Raw genomic sequence first — 21729 nt, 5'->3', positions numbered from 1 at the left:
CCCGGCTGAGCCTCCGGAGAGGAGGGCTGGGGGCCGAGCGGGCGCTCTCCCCGCGGCGCCCGGCAGGGGTCGCTGCCGCCGGAGGCCCGCGGGCCGGGGCCGGGGCCGGGGAGGCGGAGCCGCGCCGGGCTGAGGAGTCGCCGCCGGAGCCGGGCCATGGAGGAGTTTCACCCCCACAGCGACGAGGTGGGGGCCGGGGACGCGGGGCGGGCGTTGAGCGAGCGGCCTCGGGGGGCTCCCGCCCGCGCTGGGAGCCCCCCCGGGGCAGGGGAGCCGGGCCCGGGTCGCTGGCCTGTTCGTGTCCGTGTCCAGCAAAAGCCCGGAGTCCGTCCGGGGCCGGGGGCCGGGCGGCAGCGAGTGTTGTATTCCCCGCGGCCTGCCGCCTCCTCGCGGGCGGTCCCGGTGCCCGGGGCAGGCCGGGGTCGTGTATTAAGCCGCCCTCCCCTAGGCCCGTGCTGCTGGGAGCAGCGACCGACACGAAAAGGCGGGTAAGAAACGGCGGCTGTAGAAAACGGAAGGAGCCAGCACCCTCAGCAGCCCATCCCCACGGGGAGTCATTTAATCCCCTGCGCTTGGCGCTGCGCGTTGCCGCAGGGCCCTGGTCCAGAAAGCCCCCTTCCCCCCGCCCCGGGCGGCTGCTGCTGGGAAGAGAGTCACCCTGGGACAAGGCTGGGGTCTAGCAGGGGTGGGAGTTGCAGGTAGCCAGAGCTGTACCAGCAGCTGCTTCTTGCAGCTCCCTTGACACAGAGTAGGCAGTGGTTTGAAGCAGAGCGAGATGCACTACTGCACCAGAAGACATAAGCTCAGTTGCTGGGGAGAAGGTAGGAAAAAAATCATCCGCAAGAAGGCTTCAGCATCGCTGTGGGGAAGGGATGTGGCGGTGGGGTGAGCAAACAAGTGTAGAAGTTTGTTTATAAAGTTCACGCTGAATAAATCCACACACGTGGTTTTTTTTTTTCCTCGCTGTCTTCCTGTGTAAAAAGAGAATATATTCTTAGCACAATTCTTGAGCTTTCAAAGAGTGCAGAGAAATTGAGAATGGCAAAATGGCTTTAGAGGGAGTGATTTCATTTAGGGCTGGTTCCTGCAAGTGGATCTGCTTGCACAGCCTCCTGCACCATGCACAAAGCCCTATTGATATCACTAGCAGGGGTTCACCTGCGCAACTTCAGTTTCAGGATGTGGCCTTTTAAGGATTAAGGGGACAATCTTCCTAGAGCACAATGTTTATATTTCAAAAATAACCTTTGGAAACCCTACAGTTTTAGTTATCTATTGATATTTATGACAAGGTGTCAGACAAGGTTATTTATGACAAGGTGTCAGAGTAACAGCCGTGTTAGTCTGTATTCGCAAAAAGAAAAGGAGTACTTGTGGCACCTTAGAGACTAACCAATTTATTTGAGCATAAGCTTTCGTGAGCTACAGCTCACTTCATCCGATGCATACTGTGGAAAGTGTAGAAGATCTTTTTATACACATAAAGCATGAAAAAATGGGTGTTTACCACTACAAAAGGTTTTCTCTCCCCCCACCCCATTCTCCTGCTGGTAAAAGCTTATCTAAAGTGATCACTGTCCTTACAATGTGTATGATAATCAAGGTGGGCCATTTCCAGCACAAATCCAGGATTTAACAAGAACGTCTGGGGGGTGGGGGGGGGGGTAGGAAAAAACAAGGGGAAATAGGTTACCTTGCATAATGACTTAGCCACTCCCAGTCTCTATTCAAGCCTAAGTTATTGTATCCAATTTGCTAATGAATTCCAATTCAACAGTCTCTTGCTGGAGTCTGGTTTTGAAGTTTTTTTGTTGTAATATCGCAACTTTCATGTCTGTAATCGCGTGACCAGAGAGATTGAAGTGTTCTCTGACTGGTTTATGAATGTTATAATTCTTGACATCTGATTTGTGTCCATTTATTCTTTTACGTGGAGACTGTCCAGTTTGACCAATGTACATGGCAGAGGGGCATTGCTGGCACGTTGGTGGATGTGCAGGTGAACGAGCCTTTGATAGTGCGGCTGATGTTGTTAGGCCCTGTGATGGTGTCCCCTGAATAGATATGTGGGCACAATTGGCAACGGGCTTTGTTGCAAGGATAGGTTCCTGGGTTAGTGGTTCTGTTGTGTGGTATGTGGTTGCTGGTGAGTATTTGCTTCAGGTTGCGGGGCTGTCTGTAGGCAAGGACTGGCCTGTCTCCCAAGATTTGTGAGAGTGTTGGGTCATCCTTCAGGATAGGTTGTAGATCCTTAATAATGCATTGGAGGGGTTTTAGTTGGGGGCTGAAGGTGACGGCTAGTGGCGTTCTGTTATTTTCTTTGTTAGGCCTGTCCTGTAGTAGGTGACTTCTGGGAACTCTTCTGGCTCTATCAATCTGTTTCTTCACTTCCGCAGGTGGGTATAGTAGTTGTAAGAATGCTTGATAGAGATCTTGTAGGTGTTTGTCTCTGTCTGAGGGGTTGGAGCAAATGCGGTCGTATCGCAGAGCTTGGCTGTAGACAATGGATTGTGTGGTGTGGTCAGGGTGAAAGCTGGAGGCATGTAGGTAGGAATAGCAGTCAGTAGGTTTCCGGTATAGGGTGGTGTTTATGTGACCATCGTTTATTAGCACTGTAGTGTCCAGGAAGTGGATCTCTTGTGTGGACTGGACCATGCTGAGGTTGATGGTGGGATGGAAATTGTTGAAATCATGGTGGAATTCCTCAAGGGCTCCTTTTCCATGGGTCCAGATGATGAAGATGTCATCAATATAGCGCAAGTAGAGTAGGGGCGTTAGGGGACGAGAGCTGAGGAAGCGTTGTTCTAAGTCAGCCATAAAAATGTTGGCATACTGTGGGGCCATGCAGGTACCCATAGCAGTGCCGCTGATTTGAAGGTATACATTCTCCCCAAATGTGAATAGTTATGGATAAGGACAAAGTCACAAAGTTCAGCCACCAGGTTAGCCGTGACATTATCGGGGATAGTGTTCTTGACGGCTTGTAGTCCATATTTGTGTGGAATGTTGGTGTAAAGGGTTTCTACATCCATAGTGGCCAGGATGGTGTTATCAGGAAGATCACCGATGGATTGTAGTTTCCTCAGGAAGTCAGTGGTGTCTCAAAGGTAGCTGGGAGTGCTGTTAGCGTAGGGCCTGAGGAGGGAGTCTACATAGCCAGACAATCCTGCTGTCAGGGTGCCAATGCCTGAGATGATGGGGCGCCCAGGATTTCCAGGTTTATGGATCTTGGGTAGTAGATAGAATATCCCAGGTCAGGGTTCCAGGGGTGTGTCTGTGCAGATTTGATCTTGTGCTTTTTCAGGGAGTTTCTTGAGCAAATGCTGTAGTTTCTTTTGGTAACTCTCAGTGGGATCAGAGGGTAATGGCTTGTAGAAAGTGGTGTTGGAGAGCTGCCGAGCAGCCTCTTGTTCATATTCCGACCTATTCATGATGACAACCTTCTTTGTCAGTCTTTTTGATTATGATGTCAGAGTTGTTTCTGAGGCTGTGGATGGCATTGTGTTCTGCACGGCTGAGATTGTGGGGCAAGTGATGCTGCTTTTCCAGAATTTCAGCCCATGCACGTCGGCGGAAGCACTCTATGTAGAAGTCCAGTCTGCTGTCTTGACCTTCAGGAGGAGTCCACCTAGAATCCTTCTTTTTGTAGTGTTGGTAGGGAGGTCTCTGTGGATTAGTATGTTGTTCAGAGGTGTGTTGGAAATATCCCTTGAGTCGGAGACGTCGAAAAGAGGATTCTAGGTCACCACAGAACTGTATCATGTTCGTGGGGGTGCCCCAAAGCACAAATCACAGAGTTCTTTGACAAGAAATGCAAAAAAACTTCTGGGCTCACTCTAAGAACAGTAAAGTGAATGACAAGACCTTATTTATTTCATTTTGCCATGTTGTTCCCCAGCCAGAGTAGAAGAATTAAACTAACCAGATTTAGTCTATTCAACCGCACCTCTCCACTTCTAGGAACCACTAGAACAAAGTGAAAATTATGAGAATTAGTACTTTCTCACTGGGTAGACTACTATGCATCTTTCTGTCTGTAAAGACGGCACCCAACACCAAAGTGATATATATTAGGTAAAGCATGTGGGGGAGTGGAGGGAGAAAGTAACATGTGGAATAAACTAATGGAGGGAAGGCAACAGAGAAGAAAAACAACAAAGATGAGAAGGGAAAACCAGGAGACAAATGCAGAGAAGACTGATGATTTAAATGGAAAAAAAAAAAATTCTGAATAAGTGACTTGGCATTCTAGTACCTATAAAACAGTCAGCAGTTTTAGTACTAGGATTGCAATCCCCTGTTTTATGGTTTTCTGTTAAAATTTGTCAGTAGGAATCCTCATTTCAGTGGGAGCGGGCTTGGGATCCCTATGAAGGGAGTTCAGTTCAGTCTTTTGTTCTGGTGGATATTCATGATATGTAATACCATGCCTCTTGGCATGGCTAAGAATCTTTTAGGATAGGGAAAAATGAGCTTGGACCCTGGTATCCAGGCCTCATCTTTTAAAACTTCTTTTTGAGGGGGTTGTAGGACAGGGATTAATGCCAAATGGCAGCTGTGTTGTGTTGGAGAATGTGGAGGTATTTTTAAAACTACTTTTGATCTAATTTGGGTTTAAAATACAGTTTACCTGGGTGTGGTGCTTGTCCTATGCCTTTTCTAGTTGGGGTAAGAAAAACTAGATCCAAGTATTTATTTTCTCCCCAGAATAATATGAAATGCTATAAGTAACTGATTATACTTTTAACTTTTTAAATTATAGATGACCTTCAATGCTGAGGAAGCCCACAACATCGTTAAGGAGGTAAGCTATGTTTAACAATTTTAGTGACTTGAATGAAATACAATATCTAGAAAAAGCTGCAGGTCACTTTCAGTGATACTTTCACACTTTTAGCATACATGCATATTTATTTATTAAATATAATTTTGGAATTAGTTTTGAAGACAGATTTTAGTGCCTTTTTATACAAGGGAAAGTAGGCTATGATGAATAGTCTGTAATAGAATTTGTTAAATGTAACACCATGGCAACCAGCAACTGAATAGTGCACACCAGCTTTCAAAAGAATCGAACTAAGCATGTCGATTTTTAAGAAAGCTTGACTTTTAAACAGAAGTCATGTTGCAGTCTTAACTATTTAAGTCTTTTTCTGCAATACATTTCTGCTGACAGCTTCACTTTACCACATCAATTGTACCTTTGAGCTAGACAGACGAATATATAGTAAATCTCTCAGCATCTATGGATTCTGAGTTATATTTTATTTCCCAATTCAGCAACTGATATGCAGTGAGCTAAATTGATTTCAAATGGTTATTCTAAGATACTCAGTTGCCCTGCAAGTGTTCTGGAATTGTTTAGTAAATATTTGGAGTTACTCTATTAAACATGGTTTGTTTTGAGACATTTCATATTGATGTATTACTAGTGCAATTGATTTTTCTCTATTTTTAGTGCATAGAAGGGATTTTGGGCAAGGTAGATTACAATCACAACAAAGTCAATCAGTGGACTGCAACTATAGTGGAGCAATCTTTAACACATCTGGTAAAACTAGGAAAAACATACAAATACATTGGTAAGTACCAGTATCCATACTTTCCCTTATACAATTCAGATAAGTAATTGCTGGGAAGAATTTGTTTTCAAGCTAGGGGGTACTTTGAAGTTTAAAAACATACCCTCTTAGTTTTCTCCTGTACTGTAACCCCCCTTCCCCTCCGCCTTGTGATTAGGAACTGAGAAAATGTCTGTATTATTTCATTGTGTTTGTGCTTAATCACTTAGACATTTATGACAGGTTTCAGAGTAACAGCTGTGTTAGTCTGTATTCACAAAAAGAAAAGGAGGACTTTTGGCACCTTAAAGATTAACCAATTTATTTGAGCATAAGCTTTCGTGAGCTACAGCTCACTTCATCAGATGCATACTGTGGAAAGTGTAGAAGATCTTTTTATATACACACAAAGCATGAAAAAATACCTCCTCCCACCCCACTCTCCTGCTGGTAATAGCTTATCTAAAGCGATCACTCTCCTTACAGTGTGTATGGTTTCAGAGGAACAGCCGTGTTAGTCTGTATTCGCAAAAAGAAAAGGAGTACTTGTGGCACCTTAGAGACTAACCAATTTATTTGAGCATGAGCTTTCGTGAGCCACAGCTCACTTCATCAGATGTGTACCGTGGAAACTGCAGGAGACTTTATATACACACAGAGAATATGAAACAATACCTCCTCCCACCCCACTGTCCTGATGGTAATAGCTTATCTAAAGTGATCAGCAGGTGGGCCATTTCCAGCACAAATCCAGGTTTTCTCACCCTCCACCCCCCCACACAAATTCACTCTCCTGCTGGTGCTAGCCCATCCAAAGTGACAACTCTTTACATAATCAAGTCGGGCTATTTCCTGCATAGATCCAGGTTTTCTCACTTCCCCCCCACCCCCAAACACACACAAACTCACTCTCCTGCTGGTAATAGCTCATCTAAACTGACCACTCTCCAAGTTTAAATTCAAGTTAAACCAGAATATCGGGGGGGGGGTAGGAAAAAACAAGAGGAAACAGGCTACCTTGCATAATGACTTAGCCACTCCCAGTCTCTATTTAAGCCTAAATTAATAGTATCCAATTTGCAAATGAATTCCAATTCAGCAGTTTCTCGCTGGAGTCTGGATTTGAAGTTTTTTTGTTTTAAGATAGCGACCTTCATGTCTGTGATTGCGTGACCAGAGAGATTGAAGTGTTCTCCGACTGGTTTATGAATGTTATAATTCTTGACATCTGATTTGTGTCCATTTATTCTTTTACGTAGAGACTGTCCAGTTTGACCAATGTACATGGCAGAGGGGCATTGCTGGCACATGATGGCATATATCACATTGGTGGATGTGCAGGTGAACGAGCCTCTGATAGTGTGGCTGATGTTATTAGGCCCTGTGATGGTGTCCCCTGAATAGATATGTGGGCACAATTGGCAACGGGCTTTGTTGCAAGGATAAGTTCCTGGGTTAGTGGTTCTGTTGTGTGGTATGTGGTTGTTGGTGAGTATTTGCTTCAGGTTGCGGGGCTGTCTGTAGGCAAGGACTGGCCTGTCTCCCAAGACTTGTGAGAGTGTTGGGTCATCCTTTAGGATAGGTTGTAGATCCTTAATAATGCGTTGGAGGGGTTTTAGTTGGGGGCTGAAGGTGACCGCTAGTGGCGTTCTGTTATTTTCTTTGTTAGGCCTGTCCTGTAGTAGGTAACTTCTGGGAACTCTTCTGGCTCTATCAATCTGTTTCTTTACTTCTGCAGGTGGGTATTGTAGTTGTAAGAAAGCTTGACAGAGATCTTGTAGGTGTTTGTCTCTGTCTGAGGGGTTGGAGCAAATGCGGTTTCCTCTTGTTTTTTCCTACCCCCCCCCCCCCGATATTCTGGTTTAACTTGAATTTAAACTTGGAGAGTGGTCAGTTTAGATGAGCTATTACCAGCAGGAGAGTGAGTTTGTGTGTGTTTGGGGGTGGGGGGGAAGTGAGAAAACCTGGATCTATGCAGGAAATAGCCCGACTTGATTATGTAAAGAGTTGTCACTTTGGATGGGCTAGCACCAGCAGGAGAGTGAATTTGTGTGGGGGGGTGGAGGGTGAGAAAACCTGGATTTGTGCTGGAAATGGCCCACCTGTTGATCACTTTAGATAAGCTATTACCAGCAGGACAGTGGGGTGGGAGGAGGTATTGTTTCATATTCTCTGTGTGTATATAAAGTCTGCTGCAGTTTCCACGGTACACATCTGATGAAGTGAGCTGTGGCTCACGAAAGCTCATGCTCAAATAAATTGGTTAGTCTCTAAGGTGCCACAAGTACTCCTTTTCTTCTTACAATGTGTATGATAATCAAGGTGGGCCATTTCCAGCACAAATCCAGGGTTTAACAAGAACTTCTGGGGGGGAGTAGGAAAAAACAAGGGGAAATAGGTTACCTTGCATAATGACTTAGCCACTCCCAGTCTCTATTCAAGCCTAAGTTAATTGTATCCAATTTGCAAATGAATTCCAATTCAACAGTTTCTCGCTGGAGTCTGGAGGGGGTGCAAGGACTCCTTCCAGCTCGTGCTGCTGCTGGCACTTGCTTCTTCAAAGGCAGCTGGACCATGCTAGATGCTGCACCCACTTAAAAGATGGTGTAAGACTACATGCTGCTTCTGCTCAGAGGAGTTCCAAAAAGCACCATCTGTGTCAGGCACAATTCCTCCTGCAGCTCGCAGTGGGACATTGTGCCTTCACACCAACTTGGTGAATGGCTGTGCCTTCAAGTGCAAATTAATTCTAAATATTTTAAAAGATAATAAGGGAATTTAGTCATACGAATGAGCTTTCTGGGAAAGGAGTTATTTACATACCACTAGGGTTATGTCTACACTATGAGCTAGGGGTGTGATTCCTCTGCTTGTGTATACATACTCATGCTAGCTCTCTGAGAGCTAGCATGAGTATAAATAGCAGTGTAGCCACGGTAGCAGCGGCATGGCTGAACCTGAAATCAGTGGCTATGTACTCAGCCATGTCTTCACTGCCACTATCTGTGCTACTGCCTAGCCTAGAAGATATCTAAACAATTACTCCAAAAATGAGAGATCAGTATTTAGACACTTGCAGTAGACTTCATATTAAAAATCTTAGAATTAAGATTTTTAAAGGAGTGTTGCATAATAGCTTTCCTGGTTTTGAGACCTAGTTAGAAGGTAACTGAAGGCTTGCAGGACAGTAAAATGAGAGCTTGTATACAACAGTGTGATATAACAAATACATAAAGGGAAGAGGCTGCCATTCTTGTGTTGTTACTAAATGAATGTGTCTTGGCTGTGTTTTGAGGCTTCCAATTACAGTATATGTTTCATGATGGTAGTTTCACGTGGTCTGCAGATTCATCAGTCTTGTTTTATTAATGAAAAAAACTGATTTTATTACTCTGTCCTTCAGTAACCTGTGCAGTAATGCAGAAGAGTGGAGCTGGTCTCCACACAGCAAGCTCGTGCTTTTGGGACACCACAACTGATGGTAAGTTTCCCTCATTCAGATTCAAGTCAAATAAGACAGTGAATGTGCTACCTGTTGCTCAGCTGTGTTACAAATAGTATTTTTAGCAGTTTGAAGGGTTGATTACAAAAAGCCACCAAATCCAGAACTGGAAGCCTTGTATGCATTTTCAACAGATACACCCCAGATTGAATGAATAATAGATGGATGGAGAACACTGGGGTATGACAAAATTAGCAATACCAGTGGAGCTATCTTCAGTATGAAAGAAAGATTGTGCAAATTAGTCCCCATAGAAGATCTTCAATTGTAGGGACACTGATTTAATTAGTAGTGTGTGCTCTAAATGTAAATTTGCAATCCTGAATGTCTGCCTACTTATTATAAGTGGACTGCCCTACTCTAAGAGAAGCTGGCACGAATAAAGAATTGGCTTTTTTTTTTTAAGCTAAAGCAGAAATACTTTGACTAATGTTATTATAGCTTTTATTTCTTTCTTGCAGTCAGTTGCATGTTCCTTTATTTTATTAACTTCTGCATTATTTCCAAGTGCCCCCATTTCAGTTCACAATGTGGTGTGGTAAGATTATTAGAATGCTTTCAAGCCTGCCAAGACAGTTTCTTCAAGTACTGTAGAAAGGACTTAAAATGAGGCACCAGGATTCTGTTGTAAAAAAAGGTTAAAAGGCTGCATTTAAAACACAAGACTGAGTTGAGTCATTATTTAGAAAATAGGTTCTAATAAATAAGTACATTCAGGTCAGAGTTTGTATTGGGGTATGTATATATTGGTGGCTTTAGAAATGTCAGAGCAGCAGCTTCTTTTGCTGATTTCCCATTATGTCCATGTAAATAAAACCACATATTCTTATCTATGTTCTTAATGTCATAAGTGTAGTATGAGTCTATTCTTATTTTGCCATGGAAGATTCTTTTACATACAAAAGAGCCTAAAAGGATTTGAAAGTATTGATTCATTGGCTGAACATGGAGGTAGGGGGAATTCCTTGTTGGCAGGGTGCCAAGGACTTTCTTAAATCAATGTTTTTAAAAACTCATTCTGAACCAATCTTCTCTCCCTGTGACTGTGCCAGGTAAGCTATGAGCTTAAGTAACTATCAAACGCTATATGTTGACTGATAAGGAAGAACAAGAAATGATTCTCTGACATCAGGAAAATTATTAGTTCATGAGGACAGGAGGAAGTCATTAATCAGAGCTTATCACTCCACTCTTACACCCCATAACTATTTACATTTCTCGTCTCTTTAGCTGCAGAATCAAAAGTTGAAGGAAAAGCTATTTTTTCTCCAGGTTTATAGAGAGAACTTAATTTGTTATATTATATTGGAGTTTTTATCCTATTTAAAACTAAGTTTATTAGTAAATAGTAGTGTGTGTAAGTTTGATGCAGTTTTGATGGTATTAGTTTCTGTAATCCAAAGAGAAAAAGGTAAGAGTAAATTCATCTTTATGGAGAGGATTACAAATTCCTATTACATTTCCTCTGAGAAATGAGTGAGAGGTTTTTTTATTCTAAATTTCTGGTCTTTTGCAGTGAAATGTAATGGAATTTAACAGAGATGGTATGGGGAGCAAGTTTATTTTCTGATCTTTTTAAATTATCTTTTAGGTACCTGCACAGTGAGATGGGAAAACCGGACTATGAACTGCATTGTCAATGTTTTTGCCATTGCTGTTGTCCTGTAGCTGACTGGAGTACAAATATTAAGTTACACCAAAGCCTTTAAGATCAGAAAGTATCAAAATCTCAAAGCATATTGCCATTATATAATACTGTTTGTGCACTAAAGAAAAAGGTATGAACATGCTGTGAAGTCCACTACACAAAGTGTACATTCTGAGCAAATTCTTTCAATTTAACTTGTGACAGCTGGCTTTTCTTTAGCAAATTTTAGCAATTTAAATATTCCAGATTGATGATATGTTAAACTGGAGATGCCATGATATTAGAGATCAAATGAAAATATGGATATTTGGGTCAAAAGATTACATCTGTAATTCAAGTGAAGGTGTGACTAGCACAGGTAGGCATACCCATGCTTGCCTTAATCTAGGCAGCACAATAGTATAGATGTGACTGCACTGGCTAGCTGCCTAAATACAAACCCATGAGTGAGCCCGGGTATGTGCTCAGGTTGCTAGCCAATACAGAAACCTGTGCCACCATGTCTACACTATTGTTATCCGTACTAGCTAGATTAAAAAAAACAACACAGGCATGCCTTCCCACACTACAATAACGCCTTCACCTGCAGTGTAGCCGTAGGCAAACTGACACTTTACTCACAGAGAGATGGAGTAATCTAATCAGCAGAAGGGAGATGAAAGGATACAAGTATTAAGAAACAGCCAGATTAAAATGCAGTTGGGAACATACTAGGAATTTATTACATTTACAACATTCCTTGTGTTGAATGATAAGTATGAGTGCCTCATATCTGATTAAACAAGGCGATTTCTATATTATGCATGGATGCTGTATGAACACCACAGTTACTTGATCAAGCGTAAAAAGCCCAAACAACTTATACATTTATGCTTTTCTGCTTGGGGAACAAAATGACTTCATCATGCCAAAGCATTTATTTCTTCAGTGGACTCTTGTTCTTTTAAAGGGTATGATCTTTTTTCAAATACCATTTGGAACATTGTCATTGAATTAAGTGGAAACATGATTGGGTGCATTGTTCATATTAGCACTCAATGCATATTGCTTAAGAAGAATTCACCAAATTATAAAACTAGTTTAATCTGACCTAACATGATTGGTTCAGTGACTAGAAGAATGTAGGAAAATTCATGACGTGAGCACCTTGCACATTCCTGATCCAGTTTAAGTAGGTGTCTTTCCTAACAAAGGACCCAATTCTACACCCGTTGACCTCAGTAGAATTAGAGTTGGGCCTTGCTTTAAATAACTTTGAGTAGTCAATCCTGTAGAGCTAAATAAATGAGTTTGTGTAGGTACGAGATGCCCACGTTTTTAAAAGAGCCTTATTCTCTCTAAGCACAAATACATGATACAGAACATATCCTTATATTATATTTATAAAGTATTGCCTATACTCCAAGTCTAAAATTGTGTAATAACTATGGAGTAATAAGTATAAAATAGTTAAAAATTAGTGACATAGCTAAGGCCTCCATCTTGCAGACATTCACACACATGCTCAGTTCACTGATCTGAGCAATCCTATTGACTTACATGAGACATTCACAGGATTCGTAAAATTATTTGCGAATGTAAGCAATTGCAGGATTGGGGCCTATATTTTAGTCAATGCATAAATTATGTAAATTTTCAAGTATTTGTACTGATTATAAAAAGATCTAAGTTGTTACTGCCACTGAGTGGCAGCCATTTTAAGTTCTGGCATATCTCAAACAACACTTAAAGATTTTTTTCTTATTTACTACCTATTCTAAAGATATTCAGTAACTATCTAATAGTTGCGGTAAATCTGCTTTGCATTTTAACATGGACTTTGAAAGCACTGCTTCAATTTTATGCAATTCTGATTTATTTATTTTTAATTATTTTTCACAGTCACTCTGATTTGGTCAAATGGCAAATACGTCCTAAAAAAAAAAAAAAAAAAGTTATAACAACCCTGGTTCTTCAAACTGTATTGGAAATTGCTACAAGGCTCCAAAAGTTAGAACCTACATACATCTAGAATACACAATGCTAATTCAAAATCCAATGCTTGGCAGGCATAAATAAAATAGAATTCAGCCTTTATATGAGCACAAATAGAGTTAAGCGCTAGAATATTGCATTTGTCTAGGAGGCAGGTATAGTATGAAAACATTTGCATGGTGCACTGAATTTCAGATATATAATAAAGTAAATTAAGAAAGATTATTTGGTTTAGGGCAAGATGTGGATGGGTAAAAACATTGGGATAGCTTCTATCCCATTAATGTTATAAGCTGTAGCTGCCATGACTGGAATAATATTCCTAATAGCCATTAACTTTGTTAGTCTTTTTATCTTCAAATACAGCAAAGATACGAAGTGTTATCTTATTCGGTGTAACTAGGTTTGGTGGAGTTCCACTATGGAAAAGCTCACTAAACAATTTTAAAATATTGATTGTTGTAAAGTTACTTCATTTTGTTTCTACCAAAAATAAAGATGGTTTGCCTTGGCTGCATTTACCTTTGGTAGGATCAGATCATCATAGATAGCAGCTTACTACTATACTTCTTCCTCCATCTTGTATTGTTTTATAAATAAAGCATGTTATTACAGGTGCAGAGATATTTTGGAAACTATGGATCTGTCCTGGCAAGTGTCCCAAAATTCAGGGAGTAGTGCCGATTTCTCATATCCCTCCCCAACATTACATTCATCCTCTTACTGCCTTCCATACTATTTTACAAGATAACCTTTATTGGATCAAAAAATTACGTTCATTACAGAAACTTCAGGACCAGAGCACTTTATTCTACGTTGTTTAATTTTTGACCTATTAGAAGACATTTCTCAAATCCATTTTTTTCACATTGGCCAGTATCAGATGCTTCTGAGCCAGGTGCAAAAAAATCCTGTGATAGAAAATTCTGAAATAACATGCCCACAAAAAGTTTTTATTACTCTTGATCAGTTAGGGCTTGTCTGCACAGTGGAGTAATGCAAATTACCAGGGTGTGATTTGTAAAAGATACTGATGTGTATTGCACATCAGTTGGTCCATGTAGACCCTGCTGGTGCACGCTAAAGGTTCCCTCAGGCTCTTTACCATAGTACTGTATGAAATCATACTGTATAAACCACATGAGGGAACCTTTAGCATGCACCAGCAGGGTCTACAAAGACCAATTAATGTGCATTATATTCATACACTTTAGAAATCACTCGCCTATAGTTCCCATTACAGTTCTGTGTAGACAAGCCCTTAGCTTTATGCCCTGAAGCACAAAGGTTTATATACACTGTAAAAAAAAAAAAAAAATCAAAGTTTTAAAGTAATTGTCCTTTTTTGAATCCTACATGACTCTTAACCTTTATCTTATCTTAACCTATCTGTAGGTTTATACATATAGTGTAAGAGGGCAACAAAACTAGGCTAAATAGACATTTAAAAAAACCAAATCCCTATATCTCCTGTCCCAAAGAGCTTACGTGAACTATCTATAAAAAAGTAATGATAAAGTGGGGAGGAGGGAGAAGTAATAGGCTTAAACAGTTGCTGTGCTTAGTAATGCACACAGTTTTAATTTTTATTTCCTTCTACTTACATTTATTTCCTTCTACTTACATTACATTATAAATAATAAGAGGATGCGTTACTAACCACAACCACCATAAGCCTGTTACTGTAACCAGTTTCCTCCTATCCTTCCGCCCACTCCCCTCTATATCATCCCTGGTTTATATTTAGATCACATTAGTTCTGTGGGGAAGAGGCCAAGCTTTTTGTTTTGTTCGTTTATTTTTAACTGCCTGAGAGGCCTAACCCAAAAGGAAAGTTTAGACAAAAAAAACAAAAAACTTCAGGCATTTATTTACAGCTAGCATTTGACATTGCTTTGTGTAGTCAGTTTCACTTCCTACCATCACACACAGTCACAGTGAGCTTACACTCATGTTATATTCTGGGAGCACAAGACACTTCCATCCATTCAGTGAGCGTGTAGTACCCCAACATGCCTATCACCACTGGATCCCTCCATCTAGACAGGAGAAGAAGTGGCCTAGCAAGACAGACCACTTACCCGTGATGGTTCTGGGGGACTAGGCTTGTGGGTCATCACTCCCTAGACTTCTATGGGGTGAGGTGCACTGGAGGCTGGTGGAGGGCTCATCCTGGTTCCATAGTGGAGTGGGGAAAGCAGCCCTCTGGATTCTGGTCATCTCTTCCTAGGATCATCCAAAAGCCTGGTAGCAAGTCTCCCGTACTTGTCCATGGCAGCTACTTTTGAATCTGCTTGAAAGCTGCATTTCAGTTTCCAATGCCTTTTGAACTTGTATTTAGGAAATTTCATGGCTACTTCAGTGTGACATAAAATAGTTTAAAAATTCACAGTGAACCCTGAAAGCTAACTGATCAACAGGCAGGGTATTAGCATAAGCTATGAAGCAAGCCACAAACCTGCTGCTCTTGGCAAAGGACCATTAAGATGCATGCACGTGTGAGGAGGCAGGAATAATAATAAGAATTCAGACAGCCGCAGTCCATTTGAGATGATCTTTTAACCATAGAGCATTAGGGTAGCTTAGAATCCATAGCTACTTGACCTCTTGGTGCAACATCCTATCCCCCAGACAAACAAATGAGTCAAAACAATTAAAAAACTCTAACCTCAGTGGAAGCTGGTGAAACAGATCAACTGGTTTGTAGGAGCAAGGTTGCGGAAGATTGGCGAGGAGCTAAGTGGTGCATTGAGTATGTGACTGGATGTAAACGGAGGATGCAGGCAGTTTCAATGAACTTTGTCTGACAGACCCTGCCAAAAGACATTGTAGTATAGCTCAGCATATTTTTGTCTGTAAACGAGTCAGTTTATGTAATAAGCATAAATTATATATATAAGAATGTAACCAGCTGTTGACCCCATGTAACCCCGAGATAAGCGCGGAGAATATAGCGCTGCAGAGGACTCCCCTCCGGCAGAGTCCTGCCTGGTCAGCTGTCCCGAACGGCCAGAGTCCCCTGCAGCTCCTCCGTGTGACCTAGGGGCTCCCCGTGCAGATTGGAGCGTTAGTTCTTCCTTCCTTCAATAAAGCATAGTTTACTATTCTTAGGCCTGAGTGTCCTCCTTTCGCTGGTATCTCCCCCCCCCCAGCTCTGGCGGGCACAATTGATTTCACAAACAGGATACCAGCAGAGGGATGCCTCTTTGGGGAAGGAAGGATAAGGGGGAGGTAGAGAGCTACATCCCCTGGTGGCTCTCCACAGGACGGTGGGCACTGGTGGCACGCAAGCTGGTGGGGTTGGTTGCCCCTGCCGCATGGCCGCAGCGAGAGCAGGAGCTGGGGTTACCCCAGTCAGGCTGGAGGAACTGATATCCAAGCTCCGGCTGGACAAAGTAGGACCCGCAGAGCGAAAAGCGGCAGGAGACCTGGGATGGGTCTTCCTGACCGTGCTCCACGCAGTGGACAAGGCACTGCTGATTCAGCGCCAGAGGATGGGAAGATTAGAGGCTGATTTGCAGCAAGCAAATGAGGCCTGTTCACTAACCCAAGAAGTCATTACTAGTACGGCCAAACGGGCTGATAGGTTAGAGCACCGCTGCGCGGTTATGGCGGCTCGCATTGCGAACCGCTGGCGGCGAAAGGGAGGACGGCAAGACGTGCGTCCCCTTGCCGCACGCATACTGGTACGCAAAAGCGACTGGGATCCAGAGACCTGGGATGGGGACATTTGGGAGACAAGCAAGGACGAGTCCCCTGGGGAGGGGGATGCCGGGAAGGCGGGACTGTACCCACAACTGCGACCCGTTGTCGAGACATGATACAAGGAACCGCATGGGGAGAACAATCAAATGGTAGGAAGGGATTTTATCCGGGAATATAAATCCTCCGAGATACAGGATTTCGTGCAGCATTTCAAGCAGCATCCCAAGCAATCGCTGCTGGCCTGGCTGCTACGGTTGTGGGACGATGGAACGGATGCGATTACCCTTACCCCCGCTGAGCTAGGCAGGATGGGCTCGCTCACCACAGACCCCCTCCTTCATAGGAGTCTCAAGATAGGGGCCAACTCGGAGGCGAATTATCTGTATCCCTCTCACATGGCATGGTTAACCATGGCTGTCAAAACCATCTGGAGCTTGCCTGCAGACATGGATGATGGGTTGGAACACTGGGCCTCCATCCCAGAGGGGGTAGCCAGCTCCGCAGCTGGGCATGCTCACCGGCATCTTTGCTGAGCACTTCCAAGGGCCTGATGTTGTGGAGCTGACCCGTACCATCCACACCTGGCTTCTGCGGAATGCCCCCCCCAACCTCAAGGCGATGATCCTGTCGATGGTTGGGGGGGCCGTAGGGTTGGTGGGGGATGCGGTGCAGCTCATGATGCAATTAACGGAAATTGACAGTATGACGAAAACCACAAAGCTGCGGCAGGTGAATGTGAAGCAAAAGGAGGGGGTTAGCCGTAATACTATGTTTAAAGACCTACTGAAAGCAGGGATTCCCCTGGGGGAAGTGGCTGGGAAAACCAATGCTGAGCTGTTAAAATGGTGGTTGCAGCTTAACCCGGAACAGTGTACCAAGGAGAGGGTAGGGGCCCCGACTACAGGGGGGGGCCCCAAAACAAGGTAGATGGCACCCTGCAGCAGCCCCAACCATCTGCCCTGCCGGAAGACTATATTGAATGGAAGCTGCCCGCCCAGTATTGACAGGGTGGTGGGTCCCCCTCACCCCCCGCCCTAGAGGTAAGGCGCTATGTAGTGGGGGACCACCGCCCTTAGGTCCCAGTAGAGATCTACTGGCCTAGCGGGGGACGACGAGTAATGGCCCTTGTGGACACAGGAGCAGAGGTGACTGTATTGCATGGCAGTCAGTAACGTCGGGGCCAGTCGGTAATGGTGAGTGGCCTCGGAGGGGTGGACGTTCGGGCCACGCTGATGCAGTTACAGCTGGCCATCGGGAAGGCCCCCCCCCATACGAATCACTGTTTTAATCGCCCCCATTCATGAATATATATTGGGTATAGACCTCCTCCGAGGGCAGACCATAGATACCCAATGGAGATCCTTTTCCTTTGGGCGCCTGCTGTATGTCCGAGCGGTTGTAACCATGCTGCGGGGGTATCCGCGGTGGGACCCCATGGTGCTTCCAACCCCCACCACAGTGGTCAATACCAAACAGTAACGGATACCTGGTGGGCACAAGGAAATAACTGCTACTGTTAAAGGTCTGCTCCAGGCGGACATCATTCGCCCTGCCATGAGCACATTTAACAGCCCAATTTGGCCAATCCATAAAAAGGACAGAACCTGGTGCATGACAGTAGACTATCGCAACCTGAATAGGGTCACCCCAAGCCTGACAGTGGCAGTTCCCGACATGGTCTCCATCATGGAGCGCCTTGCGATGCGGGTAGGGCAGTGGCATGTCGTGGTGGACTTGGCAAATGCCTTCCTCTCCATTGCCATTGCCCCACAGAGCCAGAATCAATTTGCCTTTACATGGGAGGATCAGCAGTACACATTCACTGTGCTGTCTCAGGGCTACAAGCATAGCCCTACCATCTGCTACCAGTTGGTTAGTCGAGACCTGGAGCAGGTGACTCTTCCAGAGGGAGTGGTACTAGAGCACTACATTGACGATGTCCTGCTGAGTGGGCCCCATGAGGCGGCACTCTCCGAGGCCAAGAACAATGTGTTGCAGGCTCTGGCAGCCAGGGGATGGGCTGTCAACCCTAGTAAAATCCAGAGGCCCAGCCAGGAGGTGATCTTCTTGGGAATACTTTGGTCGGGACCTCAACGTAAGATCCCACAAAAAGCCATCGAAACAATTACCCACTTCCCAGACCCCACTAGCGTAAGCCAAGTCCAAACTTTCCTGGGCCTCCTTGGGTATTGGCGCACATTTATTTCCCATCTAGGGTACATCTTGCAGCCCATACAAGCAATAGTCTGGAAGAAAGCCACGTTTAGTTGGGGAGCCAAGCAGCATGCCGCAATCCAGCAGGCTAAAGAGGCGCTCAGCCAACACGCAGTGCTGAGCCCAGGCAGATGAGGCACCCCCTTCGAACTCGAGGTAACGATGGTTGACCACGTGGCCTCATGGGGGCTGTGGCAGCAAGGTTCATCTTGAAAGGAGCCCATAGGGTATTGGTCGCGATCCCTGCGAGGCTTGGCTGAGCGTTATACACCCCTTGAACAGCAGCTGCTTGCAGTAATGTAGGCCCTGCAGCAAACTGAGCCCATAACAGGTGCAGAGCCTGTAAAAGTGTGTACCCCACTTCCGATTATGGGTTGGGTCCGGGACGAAAGCCTGCTCACACGGACTGGGGTAGCCCAGACTCAGACCCTATGAAAGTGGAAACACTACCTGCAGCTGCGTATGCAGATGACCCAGGCAAGCATTACCGATGCGCACGCGCAGCTTTTGGGTGCTGTCACCTTCAAGGAACTGCCCTCCGGGGGCCAGCACACTTATGCCCCCCGGTTGAAGTGCCTCAACCCCCCTCTACGGAGGCCCCTCCCCATGCCTCCTTAACCAAACAACAATGAGAGCTTGCGTGGTTTACTGATAGATCGGCCTTGTACAGGGGGGCAGAATGATGGTGGTGAGCGGCCGCATATAATCCCTGCCTTGAGAAAATACTGTTCGAAACCAGCCCTGGCCTGTCTAGCCAGTGGGCTGAGCTATGGGCAGCATTCATGACCATCACAGAGAACAAAGGGCCCCTTTATCTGCATACGGATATCTGGGCAGTCTACAAAGGCATGACACAGTGGATGGCCGTCTGGAATGTGGCTGGCTGGAAGGTGCATGACAAACCCCTTTGGGGTTACGACATGTGGCCTGCCATTTGGGATGCCTGTAGCCAGAGGCCCATTGCTGTTCATCATGTAGAGGCCCACCTGACAGGGGAATCAGAGGAGTCCCAGTTCAACAGAGAGGTAGATGACATAGTCACAGTATATGTAGTAGCTGCCCCCAGCCTGGCCGGGTTGAGCTGTAATCTCCGCCAGGCCATGGCTGCGCTCAATGACCACCCTCTGTACGGCTCAACCCCGTACACTAGATTCAAGGGGGAGGTCATTGAGCAGCCCCCTGTGTTGCGAGTGCAGCGCCTGCACCCGCAAGCCCACCTCCCCATTCAGGCCACCCCGAGAAGTGCTGGTCTCGATCTGCGGGTCCCTCAAGAGGGCCTCACTCTCCAGCCCAATAGCCGGAACCTTGTAAGTACTGGCTTAGCCATAGGGCTCCCGCAAGGCTATTATGGGCGCATTGCCCCACACAGCAGTCTGGCCCTTAAGGGAGTCCCTCTTCAAGGGAGCTTACTATACCAGGGAGGTTAAGGTGCTGCTGGTTCACAATGGCCCACAGGCAGTAACCCTCCCCCAAGGTGAACGTATTGCACAGTTGATTTGCGAGCGTATTGGGTTGCCTGATGTCCAGGAGGTGGATGCGCTTGCACCCACCACTTGAGTGGGAGGGTTCGGCTCGACTGGACGTGCCATTTGGGTCCACAACCCCCCAAACATAACCCACTCGAAGGGGAAATCCTAGCTGATGGTCCTGGGGACACTCACCTCGTACTGCTAAAAGGGAAGACGCCCCAACTTATGTGACCGCTAAGCGTCTTTCTTCCAGGCAACCATAACCGCCGCACTACAGTTTGGGCGGGTCTGTGGAGCATCCTGGTTGCGCCACCCGAAGGCCGACACCAGCGACGGCCCTACGGCATGTTCACTACGGAATAATCCTCAAACTGATTTTAGCTGCACAGGTGCCCAAGCCACATGGCACCACAGCTCGGCCGTCCAGTGGATGCAATTGGTGGCACTAGCAGGTAACAAGTCGGACTGTTGGTACTGCGCACATAGCCCACAATTGGCAAGCGCTGGCATTCCATGGGCCGCAATGCCGTGGAATGAATCCTGGGCCCTTAATGACACCACTTTTCTCACTAAGTATAATGAAACGCCCCCTTACCGGCGCCAAGGGACACCGGTAGTGATACTGGGGGACGTGTATTAGCGTGTTCAGTGGCCTTCAGCGACAGGCGCCGCTCGTCCCGCCAGAAAACTTCCCCGTTCCTTGTGCGCAGTGATAGCAGAATACCTGCCAGACACCGGGCAGTTTAACGTTACTGCTGGCCCACCACAGTATGCACAGCGAGTGGATGGCCGGAGAGGCGTGGGTCTCGAGTGACAATTGCTCCGGTTCCTCCAAAACCAATTTGACTTATACCAATGGCACCACCCTCTGCCATCGGTGGTGGCGTTGGGGCGAGTGGGGACTACATACCCGTGGTTTTCTGTATTCCTACAATGCCGGTGCCCCCGTAAGGAGAACGCCCCTCAGCACAATTAGGCATAGGCAAACCCCGCGTGCACATTACTGGTCTCAGTGTGACCAAAGCTCCAATAGTTGGTGTCGCAATGCCTCAGATAGCACATGGCTCCCCACGGCAGGATTGCCGGGGCTGTACTGGCTATGTGGCCACTGGGCATATAAAACCATACCCAACCAATTCCAGCAGGCTAAAGAGGTGCTGTGCACACTGGGACAGCTCATCCCCTATACGTATGAAATGCAAACCATGCATGCTCAAGCAGTGCGTAATTATATATTGGTGGGACGTCCACGACGGAGCCCAAATCCCACTGTGCAGAGACCCATGGGCTTCCATCAGTTTGTTTCCATCAGTTTCCATCAGCTTTCCTCCCCTGGCTAGGGGTGGCTGAACTGGAGTGGGCTATTGTAAATATTTCAGCCACATTAAAGATTATAGAGAATAATACCATGGATGCAATCCAGGCCCTGCAGTTAGAAGTAGCTTCTTTGTCACAAGTTGTATTACAGAATTGTATGGCGTTGGACTACTTATTAGCTGCTCAAGGCGGCATTTGTGCCTTGATTAATGAAAGTTGTTGTTTTTACTCAAATCAGGATAAGCGCATTGAGACTGATGTTCATAATATGATGGACCACTTGAAGGTGTTACATGACATGGGCTCTGAGGCTTCTGTATGGGGTGACTCTTGGCAGTG

The 21729-nt window shown here is 45.3% G+C and overlaps 1 protein-coding gene across 2 annotated transcripts; it reads left to right on the top strand.

Annotated features, from left to right (window-relative positions):
- Positions 1-62: 62 nt before the first annotated feature.
- DYNLT3 (dynein light chain Tctex-type 3) lies at positions 63-15791 on the top strand. 2 transcript variants are annotated; one of them, XM_048864302.2, is made up of 5 exons: positions 63-186; positions 4763-4804; positions 5459-5582; positions 8965-9042; positions 10655-15791. In XM_048864302.2, the coding sequence occupies exons 1-5, from the start codon at positions 157-159 to the stop codon at positions 10729-10731; spliced, it is 351 nt and encodes a 116-aa protein (XP_048720259.1). In that variant the 5' UTR covers positions 63-156; the 3' UTR covers positions 10732-15791. The 2 variants fall into 2 exon arrangements, with proteins under 2 accessions (XP_048720259.1, XP_048720265.1); XM_048864308.2 differs by lacking the exon at positions 63-186 and adding an exon at positions 678-821.
- The last annotated feature ends 5938 nt before the right edge of the window (positions 15792-21729 follow it).

The sequence above is a fragment of the Caretta caretta genome, chromosome 1 (genome assembly GCF_965140235.1).
Source record: "Caretta caretta isolate rCarCar2 chromosome 1, rCarCar1.hap1, whole genome shotgun sequence".
In the NCBI taxonomy this organism is placed as follows: Eukaryota; Metazoa; Chordata; order Testudines; family Cheloniidae; genus Caretta; species Caretta caretta.
The sequence above is the reverse complement of the archived record's forward strand: the minus strand, read 5'-3'. Positions and strand labels throughout refer to the sequence as shown.

Coding starts and splice junctions, on each gene's coding strand:
- DYNLT3 (XM_048864302.2), top strand. CDS start 157: ATGGAGGAGTTTCACCCCCACAGCGACGAG. Junction 187..4,762: donor TTCACCCCCACAGCGACGAG/GTGGGGGCCGGG, acceptor TTTAAATTATAG/ATGACCTTCAATGCTGAGGA. Junction 4,805..5,458: donor CCCACAACATCGTTAAGGAG/GTAAGCTATGTT, acceptor CTCTATTTTTAG/TGCATAGAAGGGATTTTGGG.